We start from the raw sequence: 18,811 nt of genomic DNA, 5'->3' as shown, positions 1-18,811 counted from the left end.
ACTGTCCGCCTCCTCGTCTTGTACATGTCCCCGAATCACAGGCAGGAGGGAATGGGCAGAAGTGGGGAACCCACCTATGGGGTCACCCCAGGAAGGCAGGGTGTCCCCCCATGTCTCTGACACCCATATCCCCACACCTGCAGCACCCCGAGAGTCCAAGTGAAATGCTGCCAACACAGGTGGAGCCTTCATCCCTCCTCCCTTACCTTTGGCTGCTCCAGGCTCCAGCATTTTTGGGAAAAACAGGGCTCCAGGTGGGACCCCGATCCCAGACTCGGATTTCTAGCAGCTTCTCTACCACTGCCCCATGCAGCTGGGCAAGAGCAGCTCCACCTGCATGAGCCCAGGAGGGAGCTGGAGTAGAAAACATGTCTTTTAGCTTCAGTTTCCTCTTTCCTCCCCCTTTAGAAAGAAGAAACAAAACCCCAGAGATATGTTATATTAATTTATTTGGGACACACCACAAAAGGAAAGTCAACAACTGTTAAGGTACAAAAGTACAGAATTCTGGGACAAGATTTACTGTCCTGATTAAAAAGGCACCATGGTCCCAAAGAAGAGTAATCAGAATACATTGTTTAGAAATTTTCCCCCTGTTGCAGCAGAAACAGAGCCAGGCCTTGGCTCTATCCACAGTCAAACCCAGTCAAAAAAACAAGTACGATTTAAATGCGATCAACACTGCTCAGCCTGTACAAAATGTCATGAAAAGAATCACAGCCTAGAAGATATTTTTGCCTTTTTTTTTTTTCCTTTTTTAAACCACAAAGATGACAAAACCACTAAGTGCGTAACTGAGGAAGACAGCAGACTTCCCGTGTCTTCAGCTGGACTTCCTGTAAGACACGTCAGTTAAACTGAAACTAGATGGCTGAGCGTGGGGCTTTTGAATGAAATGTAATTCCCTGTGGCGTACAGGAAGTCAGATTCGACAACCCTAAATTCCCTGAAAGTCATAAAGCACTACAACGCTGGGTTCCATATTCGAGTCAACCCTGGTGGGTTTGCTTTACACACCAGCATTTATCCTGTCAGCTAGATTTGTAATATAAAGGGGGTTTTACAGCAGTTATTAAAAAAATTCTACTTCGGCGAGGTCCAAGCTTGGCTATATTCCCTGCTGAAAGAGAGCTGCTGGTGTAAAAGCCCCGTGAGAGGCTCAAGTCCAGCACCTCAGGGCTGGAAGGCAAATAGTTTCAACATGACATAATTTGCACGGGGAAGTCAGTGAAGCACGTCAGAGAGAGAGAGAGGGCCGCAAACTCTCAAGCAGCGGAGGCTGGAGGGTGTTGTGGAAGGTGGGTGCGTGCAATTAAACCTGTAACAACACTACGAGTGATGCAAAATACATTGAGTTCACTAAATATTTCGGAGCAACTTACCATGAAGAACTTCTCTGAGACACAGAATAAAGATCCCGGCAGTTATTACACTAATGAGCAAGGTCGCTGGGAAGCCGAAGCGTCGCTCGAAGCCGGACGGATCTGTTTGCAGGCGGAGGGACACCGGAGCCTCCTAAGCAGCGAGGCCGGGGCTGCTGCCACCTCCTGCGCTCACCAGTTCTGCTGCGTCCCCATCGGACCAGCAGCAAATTTGCGTTTCATTCCTCCTTTGGCATAGGACTTCAAAGCAGTCCGAGAACTGATTCATTAAAAGTAAAGGAACTGTCAAAATTATTTGTACATGCATTTATTGTTAAAGGGAGCAAAAGCCAAAGAATGAAACAGCTTGAGTTAATGTCAGTAAAACGATGTGCAGGGCAGGGAGAAAAGAAATGGGGAAAAGCTGAGATACTGGAGTGGGGAAACCAATGTTCACACTGAAAGGTAAATTTGAAAACCAGGCAAGTTTGCGCTTTTTCTACTGGAGAACTTCTCTGGACAAATAGAGACCTGGGGTTTTTAATTTTCAGTGTAGTCTGGCAAGGTTTGGGAATCTCACCAGAGGGATCTCCAGCACTGGGTTTCACTAAAAGTTCAAGTCTCTCATCTCTAAAAACCAGTAAAGAAACTCTAACTAAAAACGGCAGATACCCTCGTACCGCAGTCATCTGAACTTACAGACTTACATCGCTGCTTGGGATGTACGTGGGCAAGAAGGTTACACTTTGTTCAACTCTGGGTGGAAAACTACTGTTTTCACCGTGTTGGTCTGCATGGACCTTGGGGGTGGAAAAACCCAGACTCAGGTGTTTTTTGCTGTAAATACCACAACTACCACACCTGGGAAGGCTTTTTCTTCCCTAAATCCTAAGAAGGCAGGATAACCGTTTATAAAATTCTTCCCATCTTAAAACAAAATAATGTAATTTGCATCCTTCCCCCTATGTTACACCCTTGGACGATAAAACTTCATTTAGGATTCACACCTCAGATCCTAGATTAGGGACTTCATGTTAAAACTCATTCAATTATGGGAAGGTTTATCCCAATCAAGGAAACATCATTAAAATAGAATCTAGAATAGAACATTCAGAATCACCAATGCTTTTACAGCCAAAGCACTCAAACGTCTCCTGATCTCTCTCTCCCCCTCCTCGAGCAAGAGCAATCCCTTCACAAAACGGTGGGGTGCCTCTCCGGGACTGGGCCACACAAGCTGACCATCAGCTTCTTTCCTCGCAGAAACACCAGATTCTGCAGAAGAGGGCCATGCACCTTTCACTCCCACAGAGACCAGCAAGAATTTGGGCTTTTCGGCACGCAAATTTTCTACTGATGACAAGTCCAAGTTATTTCCCTGCAGTAAATCCAAGTCCTGTTGCATACTGTTAGGCCACCACTGGCTCAGAAATGGCGAGAGACTTCCAAAAACCCACTGATGTAGACAGGCCCTTGAAAAAAGAGGCTTACGCGCTACACAACCTTAGATCATCTGCTATGTTTGAGCCTTCCAATTGTTAGCTGCTGGCTACTTATCCTTCCAAATTCACATGTTTTAGTCTTTGCCACTGTTGTTGTTGTCCCAGTGCTCTTCCCTGGAGGTGGGATGTTCCTGAGCTCTGGCTTGGGGATCTACAACAATCACTTCCAATTGACGGTGGGATTTCAAACTTGCCTAACGTGTGCCTTGCCACCTCGTACTCCAGCAGCTCTGCCTGCCGACCCCGGCACGCACTAGCAGTTTTTGACCTTCTCCACAGTCTCGTAGAACCCAGGCCTAACCCTCCTGATGCTCATGCGTATATGCTGGCACTCCAGGGGCATGGCGCCGCTCGCAGCAGTCGCCGTGCACCGGCGCTTCCTCCTGTCCCGCAGCGAAAAGGCCGGGGGGCCGCCGTTCTCCTCTTCCGCAGGGCAGGATTCATCTACGCTCGTGCCTTCGTCGGATTGCTCTTCACTTTTAAATTTCATTTCCTTCGCTTTGTTTCCTTCCTTCTCCTCTTTGGCGAGCTTTCTGAACTGCTCCAGACATTGTATCTTTTGCCTTCTTTCCATCATCTTCAATTCTTGCTTGTCTGTGAAATCTTCATAGTACATTTTTCTTTCGCTTCTTTGATCTTCGTAAAATTTCCACTCAATGCTAGTCATTTTTATCCCACTGTACTCCTCCAGTTTGTTTCTCATCTGCGCGTCTGTACAAAATATGTCAAAGAGCTTCTCTGAACTCTCGTTGAATTTGTCCGCTCGATCGGTAAAACCCTTGTTCTGTCTCTGCTTTCTGGTCTGATACAATCTGGTAAACTCCTCGTACATTTTGAGGATAAGTTTCTTTATACTTTGTGACGCGATGGTGTGCAAGTTGCAAACCAACCAGTGCTCTTGCAGGTGCTCAGCGAGCAACTGGGCTGCGTCCTCTTTGGAGCGCTGGGCCTGGCCAGCTCTTTTGGGCTGCAGTAAATACAGCATGTTCTGGATCACATCCTTCCTGGTGGGCAGGATTCCCTGGGCGAAACCTGAAGACTCCACATATTCAACAGTCCTCAGAGTCTTCCGTGCTCTCACCTCGGTGTCCAGTGATTCCATCACTGCTCGTTTATATTGCAGTTATAACATAATCTGAAAGATGAGATGGGGGGAAAAAGAGGAGTACGTCAAATGGAGTTTGTTATTTTTTTCTGCAGTGAGAATAAACAAATGAGAAAACGTGCTCAGACCAATAAAATGTGGGATTTTAGGGCGTGCTCCGTTGCTGTTGGGCGGCTGCCGTGTGAGCCCAGCCCACTGAACCTCGGCACATCCAGCCTATCTCGCTCCTCTGTGTGGTTGTAAAGCCTAATACGGTGTGTTTATGTCAATTAGTTTTTAATTGGGTTTTGGGCTTCATACTGTAAATTACAGCAAATCGAGCCCGCCCGGGGCACCGGATGTCAGCGCTGGCAGAGGGCACGGCCCAGCACCGGCGGCCCCGCAACGACCGGGGAACGGCCCCGAAACCGGCGAGCTCGCCTGCCCCGCGGCTGCTCTGGCCCTTCCCCCCCAGAACACACGCTCGCCCTCGCGGAGCCCCCCGCCCCCCGGGGCACCGCCCGTAGCGCCCAGGCCTCGGCCGAGGCTTCGCTCTCGGCAGCCGCCGCGGCCCTGCCCAGGCCCGGCAGCCCCGCGGCGCGACTGGCGCCTTTCCCGGGCCCGGGGACCCGGGGCGGGCGGCACCGCAGCTCCGCAGCCGCTGCGCGGCCCCTCCGCCGCCCCGGCCCGGGGGGAGACGGCCTGGGGAACCACGAGGCCAAGGCCACCGAGGACTCCGGGCCCGCCTCCCGCAGCCCCGCGGGCCTCCAGCCGCCTCGGGCCGCTCGGCCGTTGGCTCCCGAGGGCCGGGGCGCGCCGGGGGCTGCAGAACCGCCACCGGGGCAGCGGGGCCGGGGCGCCCCCCCCGCGGCCCGGGGTCCCCGCGGCGCTGAGTCACGGCGCGAGGCCGGGAAAGCCCCGGGCGCCGCCCGCCCGCCGCGCCCGAGGCCTCCTACGGGCCGCGGGCCCCGGGCGGGGGTCGGCGGAGCCTGGCGCGCCCTGCCCCCGGCCCGGCCCGGCCCCTCCCCTCCCCGGGGCTCACCGCCATCTTGGAGGGGGGTCTGCGGAGCCTGCGCAGGAAGGAGCGGGGGGAACAGGCCGAGGTTGCCGCCGCCATCTTGAAGAGGGGCAGCGCCGCGGCGGCTCCCGCCCGCCCTCGCCCGGAAGGGCCACCCCCTGTGCGCGCCGGAAGTGCGCGCCCCCTCGCGCTTGCCCCTTCCGCCCGGCGCGGTGGCACCGGGCGAGGATTGGCCGCGCGGGCAGGAGGAGGGAGCGGCGCGAGAGAGTGAGCGCGCGGCGGGGCCGCAGCCCCTGTCGGCGGGAGGAGGAGGAGGAGGAGGAGGAGGAGGAGGAGGAGGAGGGGTCCCGCCGGCAGCCGATTGGTCGCGCCGCGGGCTCGGGGTCCACCGGCCAATGGGCGGGCGCAGTGTGGGCCGCGAGGATGAGTGGGAGCTGATTGGCCGCTGCCCAGCCGGGGCAGAACGGATTGGAGGGCGGGCCAGGGGTCATGGCGGTGGGGAAGAGGAAGGAGGGAGCTGATTGGTGGGTGCCATGATGGAGGGAAGGAAGGAGGGCGCTGATTGGTGGCGCCACCGCGGTGGGGCGGGCAGGGCAGCGTCCTGGTGCCCCCGCAGGCGCCCACAGGTGTGTTCCCGCGGTGCCAGGGCGGCGGACGAGGACGGTGGCGGCGGCGATGGGAACCGGTGCGGAGCCGGCGGAGGCGCGGTGCGATGCGGCCGAGGGGTGAGGCCCGGCCCGGCCCTGCCCTGTGTTCCCCTCACGGCCCCAGCACCCCCTGACCCGCCGCCTCCCCACAGGAGGGTCTACCTGGACCACAACGCCACCACCCCCCTGGCCCCTGAGGCGGCGCAGGCCGTGCGGGACGCCATGAGCCAGGCCTGGGGCAACCCCAGCAGCTCCCACCCCGCGGGTATGGACCGGGGGAGATGCTGTGGCAGCGGGGCTGGGCTGAGCCCTGCGCCCCTGGAGCCCATGGCGGAGCTGCTGGGTCCCATCCCACAGGCAGGAAGGCGAAGGAGCTGATCAGCAGCGCCCGGGAGAGCCTGGCAAGGCTGGTGGAAGGCCGGCCGGAGGACATCGTCTTTACCTCGGGTGGCACGGAGGTGCGAGTAGCTGTGATCTCTGAGCCCCTTCCCAGGTGCCCCTGCCCGCCATCTCCTCTCAGACATGTGGCGTTGAGGAGGGTGGGGATGAAGGGCACTGCTCTCTCTCTGGCCCTTCATTTTTCCCCTCTGTCTTCCCTTCCCCAGGCCAACAACATGGTGATCCATGCTGCCTGCAGGCACTTCCACGAGAGCCAGGCTGGGCCGGGGGATAGCTGGGGGACACCGCACATCGTGACGTCGAACGTGGAGCACGACTCCGTCCGGCTGCCGCTGGAGCAGCTGGTGAAGGAGCACCTGGCAGGTGAGCGGCAGAGGGACCGCATGGGACAGGCTGGGCAAGTCTGGCCACAGACCAGGGTTTGCGAGTGGGGACTTTTCTCCGATGGCATTTTTGCAGTGGAGGACAGGGACCTGCTTCCTCTGTGATGTTCCACTTTCCCCTCCAAAGGGCACTGACTCACCTGCATGGTCTCCCATTCCCTCAAGCTGAGTGTGTTACCCCATTGGCTTCCAATGCTTGTGCCCCACGAGCCACCATGCTTTCTGCCTGCATGCCAGCTGCCCGCACCGCTCCCCTGCTCAGTGTGTCATGGGCAGCCCTTGGCGCTGTTAGGCTTTCCAGGAAACATCAGGGCTTGTTCCTTGGCTTGCAGAAGCAACCTTCGTGCCTGTGTCCCCACAAAGCGGGCGGGCTGAAGTGGATGATGTCCTTGCTGCCATCCGCCCAACCACCTGCCTGGTTTCCATCATGCTGGCCAATAACGAGACTGGGGTCATCATGGTGAGTCTGAGGGGAACAAGTGGGACAGGGTGGGGACATCCTCGCAAAAAGGTGCTTGATAAGGGGGAGTAGACAGTCCTTGGGACGCAGAGCCTCTTCCCTCCCGCCAGCCTGTTGCAGAGCTGAGCCAGCGCATCCGTGCCCTTAATCAGCGGAGAGCGGCCGAGGGGCTGCCCCGGATCCTGGTGCACACGGACGCGGCACAGATGATTGGCAAGGGGCGCGTGGACGTGCAGGAGCTGGGGGTGGACTACCTCACCATTGTGGGACATAAGGTATGACGCTGTTCACATGGCCCAGCCGCTGTTCCCCCTCTAAGACATCTCTTTTGGGGTGTGAGGGAGATTTTGGGTGCCTTCCACGGCTTGATACCTCATCAGTTTTCCTGCTGGATGGTGCTCTGAAGATAGTCTTAATCTGGGTGACAAGACTCCTGCGAGTCAGGGGGACCTGTCTGGAAGGGCGAGCAAGAGGAGGCCAAGGGTGGGGGAGAGCTCTGCCACAGCCTATGCCTATGTGACGGGCAGGGGTCAGCACTGGAGGCCACTCTGATTTGGGCAGGACTACAGGAAAGGAACACCTGGCAGTGTCCCCAGGGTCACCGCAGCTATTTCTCTCCACAGTTCTACGGCCCACGGATCGGCGCACTGTATGTGCGTGGCCCCGGCACCACCACCCCACTGCACCCCATGCTTTTCGGAGGGGGACAGGAGAGGAATTTCCGACCAGGGTAAGGGGGCTGGGTGGTGGCCTGGAGAGCTGGGCCTTGGGCTGGTGGCCAAAGTGCACTTGGCTTAGTGCAAGCTGAGCTGGCATTTCTGTCATCTGGCTGCCCTGGGGTAGGCAGCCCGGCCAGAGGAGATGGATCTAGGAGCCTGTTTGCTGTGGGAGGAAAGGCAGGGTGGGATTGTGCCTTCCCAGCTGCCTCAGAGAGAATCCAGGACCCCCTGCCACCAGTGACGGGTCCCACATGGGGAGTGTCTGTGCCTCAACATTGGGTTTCTGGTCTGGAGAAATAATTTGCTGCTCCCTCTTCCCTTCTAGCACCGAGAACACCCCGATGATTGCCGGCCTCGGCCAGGTGAGCAGGTGATGGTCACCCTAGGGTGCTGTCTAGCAGAGCCAGCACAGGGATGGCCACCTGCACTCCACAGTCATTAGAAGTGACAGACTTGGAGTACAGGAGGGTGGGTAAACTATGGGGAAAAGAGAGGGAGGTTACTGGTGCCAGTCAAAGGAGGTGCTTCAGAGTGCAGCTGCAGGCTCAGCAGCCCTGGCAGCCATGCAGCTCACGTGGCATAAGGCACTGAGAGGCTGTTGGGAGGTTGCTGACAGAGCCTATTGGCATTTTCTGTCCTCAGGCTGCAGAGTTAGTGAGCAGGAACTGGGAGGCCTATGAAGCTCACATGCGGGATGTTCGGGATTACCTGGAGGCCAGGCTGGAGGTGAGCGGTGCTGGTTCCTGTTTGTCTCTCCCTTCCCGGGGTCTCATCTTGCAGAGTGCATGGCCTGGAGCCAGGGTGGATATGTCCCTCTGGCCCTGCCACCTCCTCACCAGGACAGAGCTGCTTGTGATCCCAGAGTGTTCACAGTCTGCTGTTTTTTCCAGGCTTCCTTTGGGAAGCAGAGGATCCACTTCAACAGCCACTTTACGGGCTCCAAGCGACTCTGCAACACCACTAACTTCTCCATCCTTGGTCCAGGCCTTCAAGGTAGCTTTGCTCATACACCTCTGTCATGCCCTTAGTCCACCGCTGCCCCATGGCCATGCCCGTGGAGCTGAGCACCTGCCCCACACAGCACTGTGCAGCTAGAGACCAGTGGGCGCTGGGCCGTGGTGCGGGCAGGGAGATGGGGCTGGCAGTGGCCCTTGAAGAGAGTTTGGGCACTGGGAGACCTGTGCCTGTGTGTGTTGCAGGGAGAAAGGTGCTGTCTCGCTGCAAGATGCTTCTCGCCAGTGTCGGGGCTGCCTGCCACTCTGAGAAAGGAGATCGGTAAGCAGCTGGATTTGCCTGGCCCAGGGCATCTTCCCAGAGGAGAGTGGGTGGCATGGAGGGAAACGAGACAAGGAACGGGGCTGTGGGTGGCTGTGGGCAGTGTCACCCAGAGGAAAGAGGCTGCAGAGCTTTCCAGGGAGGCTGAAGGGCTGCAAAGAACATTATTGCAGGAAACACAGCTGAACACTTGGCCGCTGCTGGGAAGGACTTTGTCCCTTCTGGCTCTGGTGATCCAGCTGAGCTTGGGAGTCCTCTTCAACGCCTGGTACTGCCAGAAGGCAGTCTGCCTTATGTCTGTGTGTGCCTCGCTCACCTGTTCAAGCTCAATTTGGATCTCCAGCAGGCTCCTTTGGGGGTGTGTGAAGACAGCTGGTGCTTTTGGGCTGGTCTAGAGCAATGCCCTGTAGATATGGCAGAGCTGCCAACCCGCAGGGACATGGAAGAGGCTCTTCCTTGGGGGAAGGGCTCGATCCACCATAGGGCAGCAAGGCCAGTGGGTACAGGTGGCTTTGGAAAGCAAGCAGGGCGCTGCGCAGGAAACAGGTTTGCCTGGAGAGCGTCTGCAGATGTGCTCCCTCTCAACGGCGTGGCAAAGCTTTCTGGTGATGCACGTGCTTCTTGGCCTTTGAGTTAAACCTGCTCATTTCTGTGCTTGTGTTTCAGGCCCTCCTCGATTCTGCTCAGCTGCAGGATCCCCTACGACGTGGCGCAGAACGCATTGCGGCTGAGCGTGGGGCGAGACACCACGCGGGCAGACGTGGACCTAGTTGTGCAGGACCTTGTGCAGGCCGTGGCGCAGCTGGACCACGACCAAGCCCTGTAGACCTCAGGAATTGCTCCCCTGCCATCACCCAGGTTTTCAGGATATGACCCTGCTTAGCCCCTGGGTGCTGGCTGCCTTTGTCAGCCTGGGGCTTGCTCAGGGCTTTGTTGTCCTCACTGCATGGTGGAGGCACTGGGGCAGCCTCACTGTCGGGTGCTCCTTGCTGTCGGGTGCTCCTCGCTTGCCAGTGCATACCCAGCTTGCTGCGTGCATGTTGGCATGACGGACTCTCAAAGCTCAACTCCCTCCAGAGCTAACAGGCATGGAAGCCATAGGAGATGGATGGAGCCTTTTTCCCTGGCTGCTTTCCACAAAGGAAGGTTTCCTACTGTCTTATCCCTTAGAGGAGGAAAGACCATCTGCCTGAGAGGGAAACGAGCTGACAGAAATGCAGCAAGATGCTGGGCTGGGAACTGCCCTGCCCCTGCCAGGGCCTTGAGCTGCCAAAGGGCTTTTTGGCTGGGAAGGTTCTTGGGCCCAGCTTTCCCAGCATTGTGTTGTATTACCTGCTCCCCTTCCTTCTGTCCTTCCCACAGCGGGCAGAGAGCTCCTCCCACCAGCTCCCTGTGCTCCTGAAGAAAACAAGTTGTCCGGGCAGCCTGAACTGTGTCAGCACCCGAGGAAACGTTGTCTACCCTGCGTGGGCCCAGTGGTCACTCTCATCACTGACAGGAGGACACAAGTGTCACATGGATTCAAAGCATTGCTGCCGGGGCTGACTGATGTCAGGGAACCTGGTCTCCCTGGGTATTCATAGGAATAAAAGCAATTGCTGCTCCTGTGGCTTTTTCCTGAGTAAAATGTCTTTTCCATGGGGGAAGCTGGACTGGTTGAGGTCATCTGAGTGACGTATTTTTCCTTAGAATGTGCTTGTGTCCTAGAACAGAGGCACAGTCTGCTAGAGCGGGGAGGTGCCTGCTGGTCCTGGTTGTCACAGAGCCCACAGACACAGATTCTTAGATGCTGGTATTTCTCTTTACTAGCCATATATTAACATGGCCAGGAATACTATTTGGAACCATAAAACCCTGGGTGTTTGGTGTTAGGAGTGCTCCTAACACTAAAAAGTGTTAGGAGCCAAGCATGCTGGCTCAATGTCCCTGGATGCCTATGGGGCTGTTCATATTCAGTGTTACCGCTGCTGCTCACACCTCAATCTCAAATGCAGTCCTATATTTTTCCTTTTTTTTTTTTTTTCTCCTGTGCGTAATGTTCCAAATGTCTTTTAGAAAAAGTGGTTCCATAGAAAGAATATTGGTCTGCTGCAGGGGTAGATCTTTTTATCTATCATGGACCTTATAGAATAGTTTTGGGGGACCTTTCTTTCACAGCTGTGGCACAACTGGAGATACAGTTTTTGTTCCCCAACAGGAGGTCTGCGCTTCCTGCATCAATTCAGACAGAAATGTAACCACAAAGCACAAAAAGCTTTACTGACTTATGCTTTATACACCCAGGAAATGCAAGTTTTAGCCACAAACAGATGAGCATTACTTCATTTGGAATACTGCAGCCAAAGCACAAGAAGTGTTACAGAGGATATGAACACTTTGGTTGACCATTTTAATGGTTTTACTGTGCTCAGCGCACAGGAATGAGTCACTAGTGAATCCCTCTTGGGGAAGGTGAAGATGCTTATGACTTGACCTGTACTTTCATGGGCCAGCCTGTGCTTCTGCTCACGCACTCAATGTGCTCAGGACACATAGTCTTTTCTCATATGCAAAATGTCAGTGGTTATACACACTAGAACAAATTCACCTGTCATGGAAGTCTGGAAATAACCAACATTGCTACATCAGCTCTGAATTTAAAGAGTAGAGAGAGGACCTGGCCACTATGCTAGAACACCACAGGGCTGAAATATGTTACTTTCACATGGTCACAGAGCCAGAATTGGACAGCAAAACCGCAATTCATTTAGACTCATAGACTCCTAGAATCATTTAATGGAAGAATCCACAATCTCCTGATAATCTTGTCTTCCTAAATTATTCCAGGACAGTTTATAACATGCAAGGAAAAAAACACTAACCAAAATAACTGCTCCCCCAACAAGATCGTAAGCACTGGGGAAGATCCGCAACACGAGAAGCTGCAGGATCATAGCGATGACTATCTCCAGGTGCTGTACGGTGCTGACCAAAGCAGGGTGGAACTTGCTCAGGCCATAATAGACCCCCAGGAAGGCAGCTGTGGAGCACAGGCAGATGGCAAGGAGATAGCTCCAGGTTTCTCCATCCAGTGGGACAATTGGCTCTTGAAGTAGGAACATGGTGGACGCTCCCCACACCGTTCCTGTCCAGCTGAAGGTGAACAGTGCTGTCCACATGCTGATGTTATCCTTGATCGACCTATAGACTATCATGGAGAGAGCAGTGGTCAAACCTGCCATAACAGTCATGGTGTAGCCAAAAGCTTCCTTCCAGGTGCTCAGCAAAGAGTTTTCCTCCTTAACAATGTTGGGGATCATGACGAGACAAACACCAAACACGCTGCCAACTACAGTAATTACGTCTATGTAAGCCATTCCTTCATCTATGAGTAAAAAAGCCAAAATAGCACTGAACACTGTAGTGGTGGCCCTCCACATAATAGTTCCATTGCTGGGGGGCACTATAGAGAAGGAGGTATAAGCACAAGTGATAGAGATGACATTGCAGACCCCATAGAAGAACAGCCGGAGTCTGTAGCCTTTGGGGCCAAAGGGAGGCTCATGGTGATAACACACAGCAGTAATGGACAGCACTTGTAAGACTGAACGGATGAAAATTAACTCCAGGGATGGCACTTTAGAACGATCTGAAACTAATCTTGTAATTAGAGCCACACATCCATGAGCCACGGCAGATCCGAAAAGGATTATCCACGTTTTCCTCGACTGCAGTATATTTCCTTCAGGAAAATGATGGGATTTCCTGATCTCATCGGGTTTTGGCAGTTGTGCTGGCTGAAGCTGGGTGTCTATTGTACCAAAAAAGGTCCTTTCTCTCTTTTTCCCATCATTCAGTAGTCTTTTCTTAGGATTATCCTCCATAAATACTCCAGTATCTTCATTAACATCTTCATATCCCTCTTCCCCTGGCTGGGGATAATGAGAAGTGTATTTCACTGTTACTGTGTTGGGATGAATTTTCACTCGCTTTTTGACTGGGTATTTTTGGGAAGACATATCCATTTCCTCCGAGAAATGTCCTAGTCTTAAGAAAAAAATGGAGATGCACTGTTATTTTTATTTAACGAATAGAGAGAGATTCATTAGTATGTAAATGCTATTAGCGTTTTCAAGCTATTTTTATCTATTTTATCAATTGTTCTTGTTTTACCTTTCATTTTCTGGTGAGGTACCGCTCTGTACCTTTGATAGTCAGGGCATTTGGATCTCCTTAAAAGCCAACTGTGGAACTTCACGTTAGCCATTCATTTTTGAAAATTACTTATATTCTTATTCTCTACAGTACATATAATGCATTCTAGTATACTCTTATTCTAATGAGGAAGTTCTCTTGCTAAACTTTTTGCACAGTAGATACCCTGTAGTTATGAATTATCGTTAATTGCTTGCTAATGATACAACACTACAGAAGAAATGCAACATTCCCTGCCTTCTATTCGCCCCAGCAAATAAACACGTGCAGACTTTACCTGCTACTGAGAGGTTTACTCCCAAGCCAGAAGAGGAAAACACCTCTCGGTCATCTACATATTTGTCCAGATGTCTAAACAGAAACAGGAGATGCTCTCAGATACCAAATAGGAAATGTTATAATCATCTCAGCACAGGAAGTCATTCCCAAGGCAGGCACAAAACATCCAGCTTGTTTTCCAAAGCTGAAAATTTGAGATGCACTAGCCTGTGAGGCCATGCTCTTTGGGAACTGGCAACCCTGGTACAGTGTTATGAAAAGAACACCACTAAAAAACCCAAATATGTTTCAACGGAGAGAAAGTAATCAGTGTCATCTTGCCAAAGCCACTCCCTCAGCCATCTCGGAACTGTTGATAGAACTAATGTAAAGAACAAGTGGTGGATTTGTGAGCGTAACGTTCCTGCAACTTATCACAAGAACAGTCACCATCAGAGTCCTACAGCCCTTCTCCACAGGGAGGGCCAAGGCACCAGAGCAAGTGGGTCCTAAAGGTGCAAGACCACAGCCAGGTGGACAATCAGGCTGAAGAGCACGGATGTTTGTCAGGGAGAGCAGAGATCAAAAGTTAATGTAAAAGTGGGGGCAATTGCTCCTCACAGAAATGCTTTAAAAATATTGTGCCCAGCTTCAACCTTTGCATTTTCTCCATCCATAACCCATGACAGCTAATCACTGCCTATCTCCTGGCAAAAATAATTTACATAAGAACAGGATATTCTTCCCTTTTCCTCACAGGTTATTGAACCCCCTGCTACTCCCAAACTAAATGGGAGTGGGGAGAGAGGCAGGCGCCCAGTCCCAGCGCTGGAGGAAGGCGGCAGCACCAGTGTGGCCCGGCACAGGTAAGCGAGGGGTCCTGGACACCACCTTCCTCTTGCTTTGGCAGACTGTGCTCCTAGTGCTGAGACCCCTCATTGAAGCAGAGATTGGTAGATGTGAGAGGGTCTGAGGACAAGAAACACCTTTGTCTGTTCAGGAGGCTCTTCTCCTGTCTGTTCCCAAACCATTTTCAGCCGAGCTCAGCTGGAAAAACAAAGCATACCCAGTATGCCGCTGAACACTGGAGGAGCACTCCAGAGTGCCTGTTAATGCACAGTTTAAATACTGCCTGAAACTTGAGAAGAAACAGCTGAAATGACAAGGAGAGTAAATAAAAGAGGCTAAGAGCTGGGTATCAGCTGCACTAGTGGACAGTTCAAACTACTCATAAAATATTTAAAAACACCCGACCAGAAATCTGCCACCTGCTCCTTGTACTTTTTCTTCAGATAAGTTGTTAACTTCTGATTATTTTAATGCACTGAATGAATCCAGGAAGGCAGTGATTTTCACAAGCACAGCTTTTCTTACCTAGCGTTTTCATTGTGTTATAAATTCAAAATTCTGCCTTGATGTCCCCACATCTTAAAAAAACCTAAGATCATATTGATTTAAGGCACAATCTATGGATCAGGAACAAAAAAAGTGGGAGGAAAATACAACACAAGGTGCACAACAAGCATTATTATTAGAATGACAGTGGATGTAGCTTGTAAAAACTCAGACATTTCATTAAGAAACAGCTCAGTACACGCTGCCACTTGGTTCTTGAAAACAAACCCTAAATCACTATTTTTTTACTATTAGCATACGATGGTAACTTTCTCACTTCCTGAGTTTAGATTACATTTTCTTCCCACATATACAGAAGAGGGTATAGAAAAGAGACAAAACACAGTCGCAAATTTTGCTCTGGACCTGTGTAATGTATTCAGAGATCCCTCTGGAGGAAAACAATAGATGACGAACCCATAGCTCAAAATGGCTGTGCTACACAGCTGCCGTGTTGCCTCCTGTGTTCTCAGCGCTAGGAATTCTAACGGCTGGAAGAGCAAGCACATGAGAAATGAGAAAGGCAGGAGATGAGAAGTAACAGAGAACAAACAGCAGCGCTTAAACCAAAATTTAATCATCTCTACTAAATACGGAGTATATGACATGTTATGTCAACTCTCACGCACTACATTTATTTGTACTCTTTGGTGACCTTGCTTTTCTCAACCAGCAAGAATTTCAATGGAGTCTGAGATTGGCGTATATCCCAAGTCTACTAGGTTTGTCCCTGACACAAATTTAAAATAAATGGAAATCAGCACAGCCCCTGCAGAAAACTTGGTATTTCTCTTTGTGCTAGTGCCTTTTGTGGAGATCACACGGAGTTTTTATTTTGCTTCGTATCTGCAAACAAGATAATTTATTTGCATTTTCTATGAAGGACATAATTTGATTCTGAATCAGTTTTACTACAAGGATGAAAATTAAGCACCACACAAAATCCTCATACTATATAACAAAGCAAACATTCCCAATTCAAACGACAGCCTGGGACACCAATTTAAATCACTAGCTTGTGGAAATCACTGACTGCCAAAAGTGTGAACCCCGTTTTTCAGTGGGTGAACAATTACAATGGATTCAATAAATGTCGCAAATCATTAACAGAATACACACAACGATTTATTTTAACAGAAAAAAAACCCAAACACTGCCCCTCCTCTCTCCCTAGTCACTACATATATGCTAATTAGCAGGGTAGAAATAAGTGATTTTATGCCACTTGACTAGGGGAGGGTGGGAGGTTGAGCTCTCCTTGCAGTGCCTGAAGGAATTAAGGCTTTGAGGTCTGACTGGTGATTCTAACCACGAATTTTCAATAAGCTTCCAGAAAAATACTCTCATCTTCTGCCAGATCGATCAACACCAGTCAGCCGACTGAAATGTTATTACGAAAGATTTGCAGGCATGGCAACTGCAGTCCTTAGGAAGCCAGTTATCCCCGTGCCCTGAAAGGCTGGTCTTGCAGGTGTGTGCCTTTGCTTCTTCTGGGCAAAGTCCCCTGAAATCTGACCAGGGTAGACCCAGGTTATCAGAGGGCTGTAAGCAATCTCTGTCGGATAACAACAGACAATTTCCCCTGAATATTATACATATGAAAGACCCACTCCATCCCTACAAACCCATGGAAGTTGCTGAACTTGTGTAGTGACTTCCCACAACACAGGTTTTTCTTTTGATCTCTTATCAGGTGCAGGAAAATCTCTTAAATTCCTGTTTTCGGCACTCTCTCCATTAAACCAACTTAACCTTCCTGGTGATTCTTCCACGCTTGATAGTTCAGGCAACTGCACATGCCAAGGGACCCGTGCTTGTGATGTCTGACTAGTGCAACACAACCTGAACCCAGGGGGAAGAAAAGGCAACATACGATGCACAGCAGGCAATTAAACGTTGGTATCACTGCAGCAGCCTACATTTCTGCTCTGCTTTTAAACTACTTGATAACATGCACACTGGAAAATCAGAGTAACTTTATCTTTTTAGCCAGATAGTCTGACAATATCACTCAATTTTATTAAAAATATATGCAAAGAAACTGAAGTCTTTATTAAAATTTAATGAATAATAAGTTTTAAGGAAATGAAATAACAATTACTTGTACTTAAGCACAATTGCACACATTATACATAAACATATACATAAAGCAAACTGGTCTTCAAATTGAGTCACATTCAACAGCACTGCCTAAAGGAAGAGCCAGTACACCCTTGATAGGATCAAAATATAAACCCTACACTTAAACCGTACAGTCAGTACATTCCTGATAACATTTTCCTACACAAAAAACAACCTATATTTGTGCTAGCTCACTAAAACTGCCACATGCGATTTCAATGGGATTATATATGACACCGTGCTTTCACTGACCTCTTCTCTTGCTGTGTAAGGGCTCCAAATGCATCCTGTTCCGTGAAAAAATACTATTTCTGTATTCACGCCTGTTGCAACTGCTCCCTCTGCAGCAGCAATACTCGCATTAAGTAATTTTGGAAGAAGAGCCACTTTGAATGCAAACTTCCCATTCCAAAACCCCTCATCTGAACAAACCCTTTTAGACTGCAGTTTCAGGCACGGGGGAACGAACCGAAAATACATCAACACTTAAACAGCCTCCTACAGTATATGAAACTAGCTTGGCTAGATATAAGAAAGGCCTTAAATTGTACATGACAATTGGCTGACACAGAGCACGAGAAGGCACGTTTAGGTTTGCTAGGGCAGATTACAAGTTAAATTTTATTTAAAGCTTACTGCTTTTGATCTTCTCCCATCAAACTGCAGGAACTTGGCGGGGCAGCCGGCTGGTGCGTGTGCGGTGTGTGCGGGGAGTCAGGGGACGGCCGGGGGAAACGGGAGACGAGGCTCGGAAGTTTCACATCGGGGATGGCGCATGTCGCGATGGCAACTCTCACGTTGTCACCCCGGCAGAAGGGACTCCCCGCGGAGGTCCCGGGGCGCACCGAACGCCAACGCGGGCGGCGCGTTCAGTGAGGATGAAGAAGAAATTACGCAGGAACGGCAGCCTCGGCCGTACTCGAGGCAGGCCTGGGCTCTGGGCGGCGAGGGGCTGCTGCTGCCCGGGCCCCTTCCCCGCCAGGCTCTTCCCTCGCCGACCCCACGCTGCGAAACTCGTCCCCTCCTGCCCCGAAGCGCTTACCGGTGCCGAAACACCCGCCCGGCGCTGCTGCCTCAGGCCGCCGCTCCCATGCCGGCAGGCCCCCAGCTCCCTAGCCCACGGGCCGCATCGCCGCGCCCCCGGCCCGGCCGAGCCGCTGAGGAGAGGCCGCCCCTCCGGCGCCCGGGGCAGACGCGCGAGCACCGAGCGCCAGACCGGCCCCGGGCCGCGCCCACCGCCGCCTCACGGAGCGCGGGACCGCCCCGGCCCGGCCCCACCCGCCCCGCCCACCTCCTGTCGCGACAGGCGCCCGCCTCAGCGCGTGCCGCCCCCCAGCGGTTTCCCGTCGCCCTGGCGACGCCCCGCCCCCTCGGCGGCCGCGCTAACGGCCGCCTTCCGCCCCGCGGCCGCGCGCCAGTAAGCGCCGGCGGAGCGCATGCGCGGCGTTTTCGCGCGAAAGACGTTTGCGGCGCCCGCGTGCCGCGCGGGGCTGCCGCGACCTGCGGCGCCCCCCGTTCCCCCCACCCCCCCGCTTCCTCCCCGCGCGGCGGCGGCGGCGGGCGGGCAGTGTCGGCGCGCGGGCGCCAGGGGGCGCTGGGGGTCCGGCGCGCGGCGGCGGCTGCGCCATTGGCGGGTCGGAAATGCCGCCAGATGGCGGTTTAGGATTGCGGCTCCGGTGAGCGCGGCCCCCGCCAGCGCCGCCGCCCCGGCCCCGGCCCGCACCCGCCCGGACCCCGCGCGCCAGCCGCTCCGCAGGCTCCCGGGGTGCCGCCCGGCCCGGCGCGGCGCGGCCTGAGGTGAGCGGGGCGCGGGGGAGGGAGGGCGCTGAGGCGCCGATCCAAGATGGAGGCGCGAGGGGCGGGGGCAGCGGGCCGGGGCCGCTCGCTCGCTCGGTCTCCGCGGCGGCCGGGCCGGGAGCGGGCGCTGCCCGTGCGAGGAGAGAGGAGAAGGGGAGGGGAGGGAAGAGGAGGCGGCGCGGGGCGGGGCGGCTCCTG

General features: G+C 53.1%; 4 protein-coding genes across 10 annotated transcripts in view; 2 read left to right on the top strand and 2 right to left on the bottom strand.

Moving 5' to 3' along the window:
- Window positions 1-432: 432 nt before the first annotated feature.
- Window positions 433-5,158, bottom strand: LOC102093731 (uncharacterized). Its single transcript, XM_065073122.1, has 2 exons — window positions 4,990-5,158; window positions 433-3,998 (listed from the first exon to the last, which is right to left on the bottom strand). Exon 2 carries the CDS (start codon window positions 3,963-3,965, stop codon window positions 3,117-3,119), a length of 849 nt encoding a protein of 282 aa, XP_064929194.1. The 5' UTR covers window positions 3,966-3,998; window positions 4,990-5,158; the 3' UTR covers window positions 433-3,116.
- SCLY (selenocysteine lyase) lies at window positions 5,071-10,463 on the top strand. Of its 2 annotated transcripts, XM_065073116.1 has the most exons (14): window positions 5,071-5,232; window positions 5,612-5,690; window positions 5,765-5,877; window positions 5,970-6,070; window positions 6,218-6,374; window positions 6,727-6,854; window positions 6,965-7,129; window positions 7,478-7,584; window positions 7,899-7,935; window positions 8,216-8,299; window positions 8,464-8,566; window positions 8,773-8,848; window positions 9,515-9,706; window positions 10,211-10,463. In XM_065073116.1, the coding sequence occupies exons 2-13, from the start codon at window positions 5,641-5,643 to the stop codon at window positions 9,672-9,674; spliced, it is 1,281 nt and encodes a 426-aa protein (XP_064929188.1). In that variant the 5' UTR covers window positions 5,071-5,232; window positions 5,612-5,640; the 3' UTR covers window positions 9,675-9,706; window positions 10,211-10,463. The 2 variants fall into 2 exon arrangements, with proteins under 2 accessions (XP_064929188.1, XP_064929187.1); XM_065073115.1 differs by having other exon boundaries at window positions 9,515-10,463.
- A 619-nt stretch (window positions 10,464-11,082) lies between these two features.
- SLC35G2 (solute carrier family 35 member G2) lies at window positions 11,083-18,094 on the bottom strand. 5 transcript variants are annotated; one of them, XM_021286467.2, is made up of 3 exons: window positions 17,453-18,094; window positions 13,320-13,393; window positions 11,083-12,874 (listed from the first exon to the last, which is right to left on the bottom strand). In XM_021286467.2, exon 3 carries the CDS (start codon window positions 12,850-12,852, stop codon window positions 11,617-11,619), a length of 1,236 nt encoding a protein of 411 aa, XP_021142142.1. In that variant the 5' UTR covers window positions 12,853-12,874; window positions 13,320-13,393; window positions 17,453-18,094; the 3' UTR covers window positions 11,083-11,616. The 5 variants fall into 5 exon arrangements, with proteins under 5 accessions (XP_021142142.1, XP_064929189.1, XP_005501651.1 ...); XM_065073117.1 differs by having other exon boundaries at window positions 17,859-18,094; XM_005501594.3 differs by lacking the exon at window positions 13,320-13,393.
- Window positions 18,095-18,396: 302 nt separating this feature from the next.
- Window positions 18,397-18,811, top strand: part of STAG1 (STAG1 cohesin complex component) — a 174,395-nt gene continuing 173,980 nt past the window's right edge. Inside the window, exon 1 of one of the 2 annotated variants that reach the window (XM_065073078.1) lies at window positions 18,397-18,613. The gene's annotated coding sequence lies outside the window, so the exon portion shown is untranslated. The remainder of the gene's footprint in view (window positions 18,614-18,811) is intronic. The other variant, XM_065073076.1, reaches the window with a different exon arrangement.

This window comes from Columba livia, chromosome 9 (genome assembly GCF_036013475.1).
Source record: "Columba livia isolate bColLiv1 breed racing homer chromosome 9, bColLiv1.pat.W.v2, whole genome shotgun sequence".
NCBI classification, from domain to species: domain Eukaryota; kingdom Metazoa; phylum Chordata; class Aves; order Columbiformes; family Columbidae; genus Columba; species Columba livia.
The sequence above is the reverse complement of the archived record's forward strand: the minus strand, read 5'-3'. Positions and strand labels throughout refer to the sequence as shown.

Bases quoted from the DNA above. Each gene is read 5' to 3' on its own strand.
- LOC102093731 (XM_065073122.1), bottom strand. From the start codon at position 3,965: ATGGAATCACTGGACACCGAGGTGAGAGCACGGAAGACTCTGAGGACT.
- SCLY (XM_065073116.1), top strand. From the start codon at position 5,641: ATGGGAACCGGTGCGGAGCCGGCGGAGGCGCGGTGCGATGCGGCCGAG. The intron at 5,878-5,969 runs GTATGGACCGGG...CCCATCCCACAG, and splicing joins CAGCAGCTCCCACCCCGCGG to GCAGGAAGGCGAAGGAGCTG. The intron at 8,300-8,463 runs GTGAGCGGTGCT...TGTTTTTTCCAG, and splicing joins ACCTGGAGGCCAGGCTGGAG to GCTTCCTTTGGGAAGCAGAG.
- SLC35G2 (XM_005501594.3), bottom strand. From the start codon at position 17,472: ATGGGAGAAGATCAAAAGCA. The intron at 12,875-17,452 runs GTAAGCTTTAAA...TTTTTTCTTAAG, and splicing joins ATGGGAGAAGATCAAAAGCA to ACTAGGACATTTCTCGGAGG.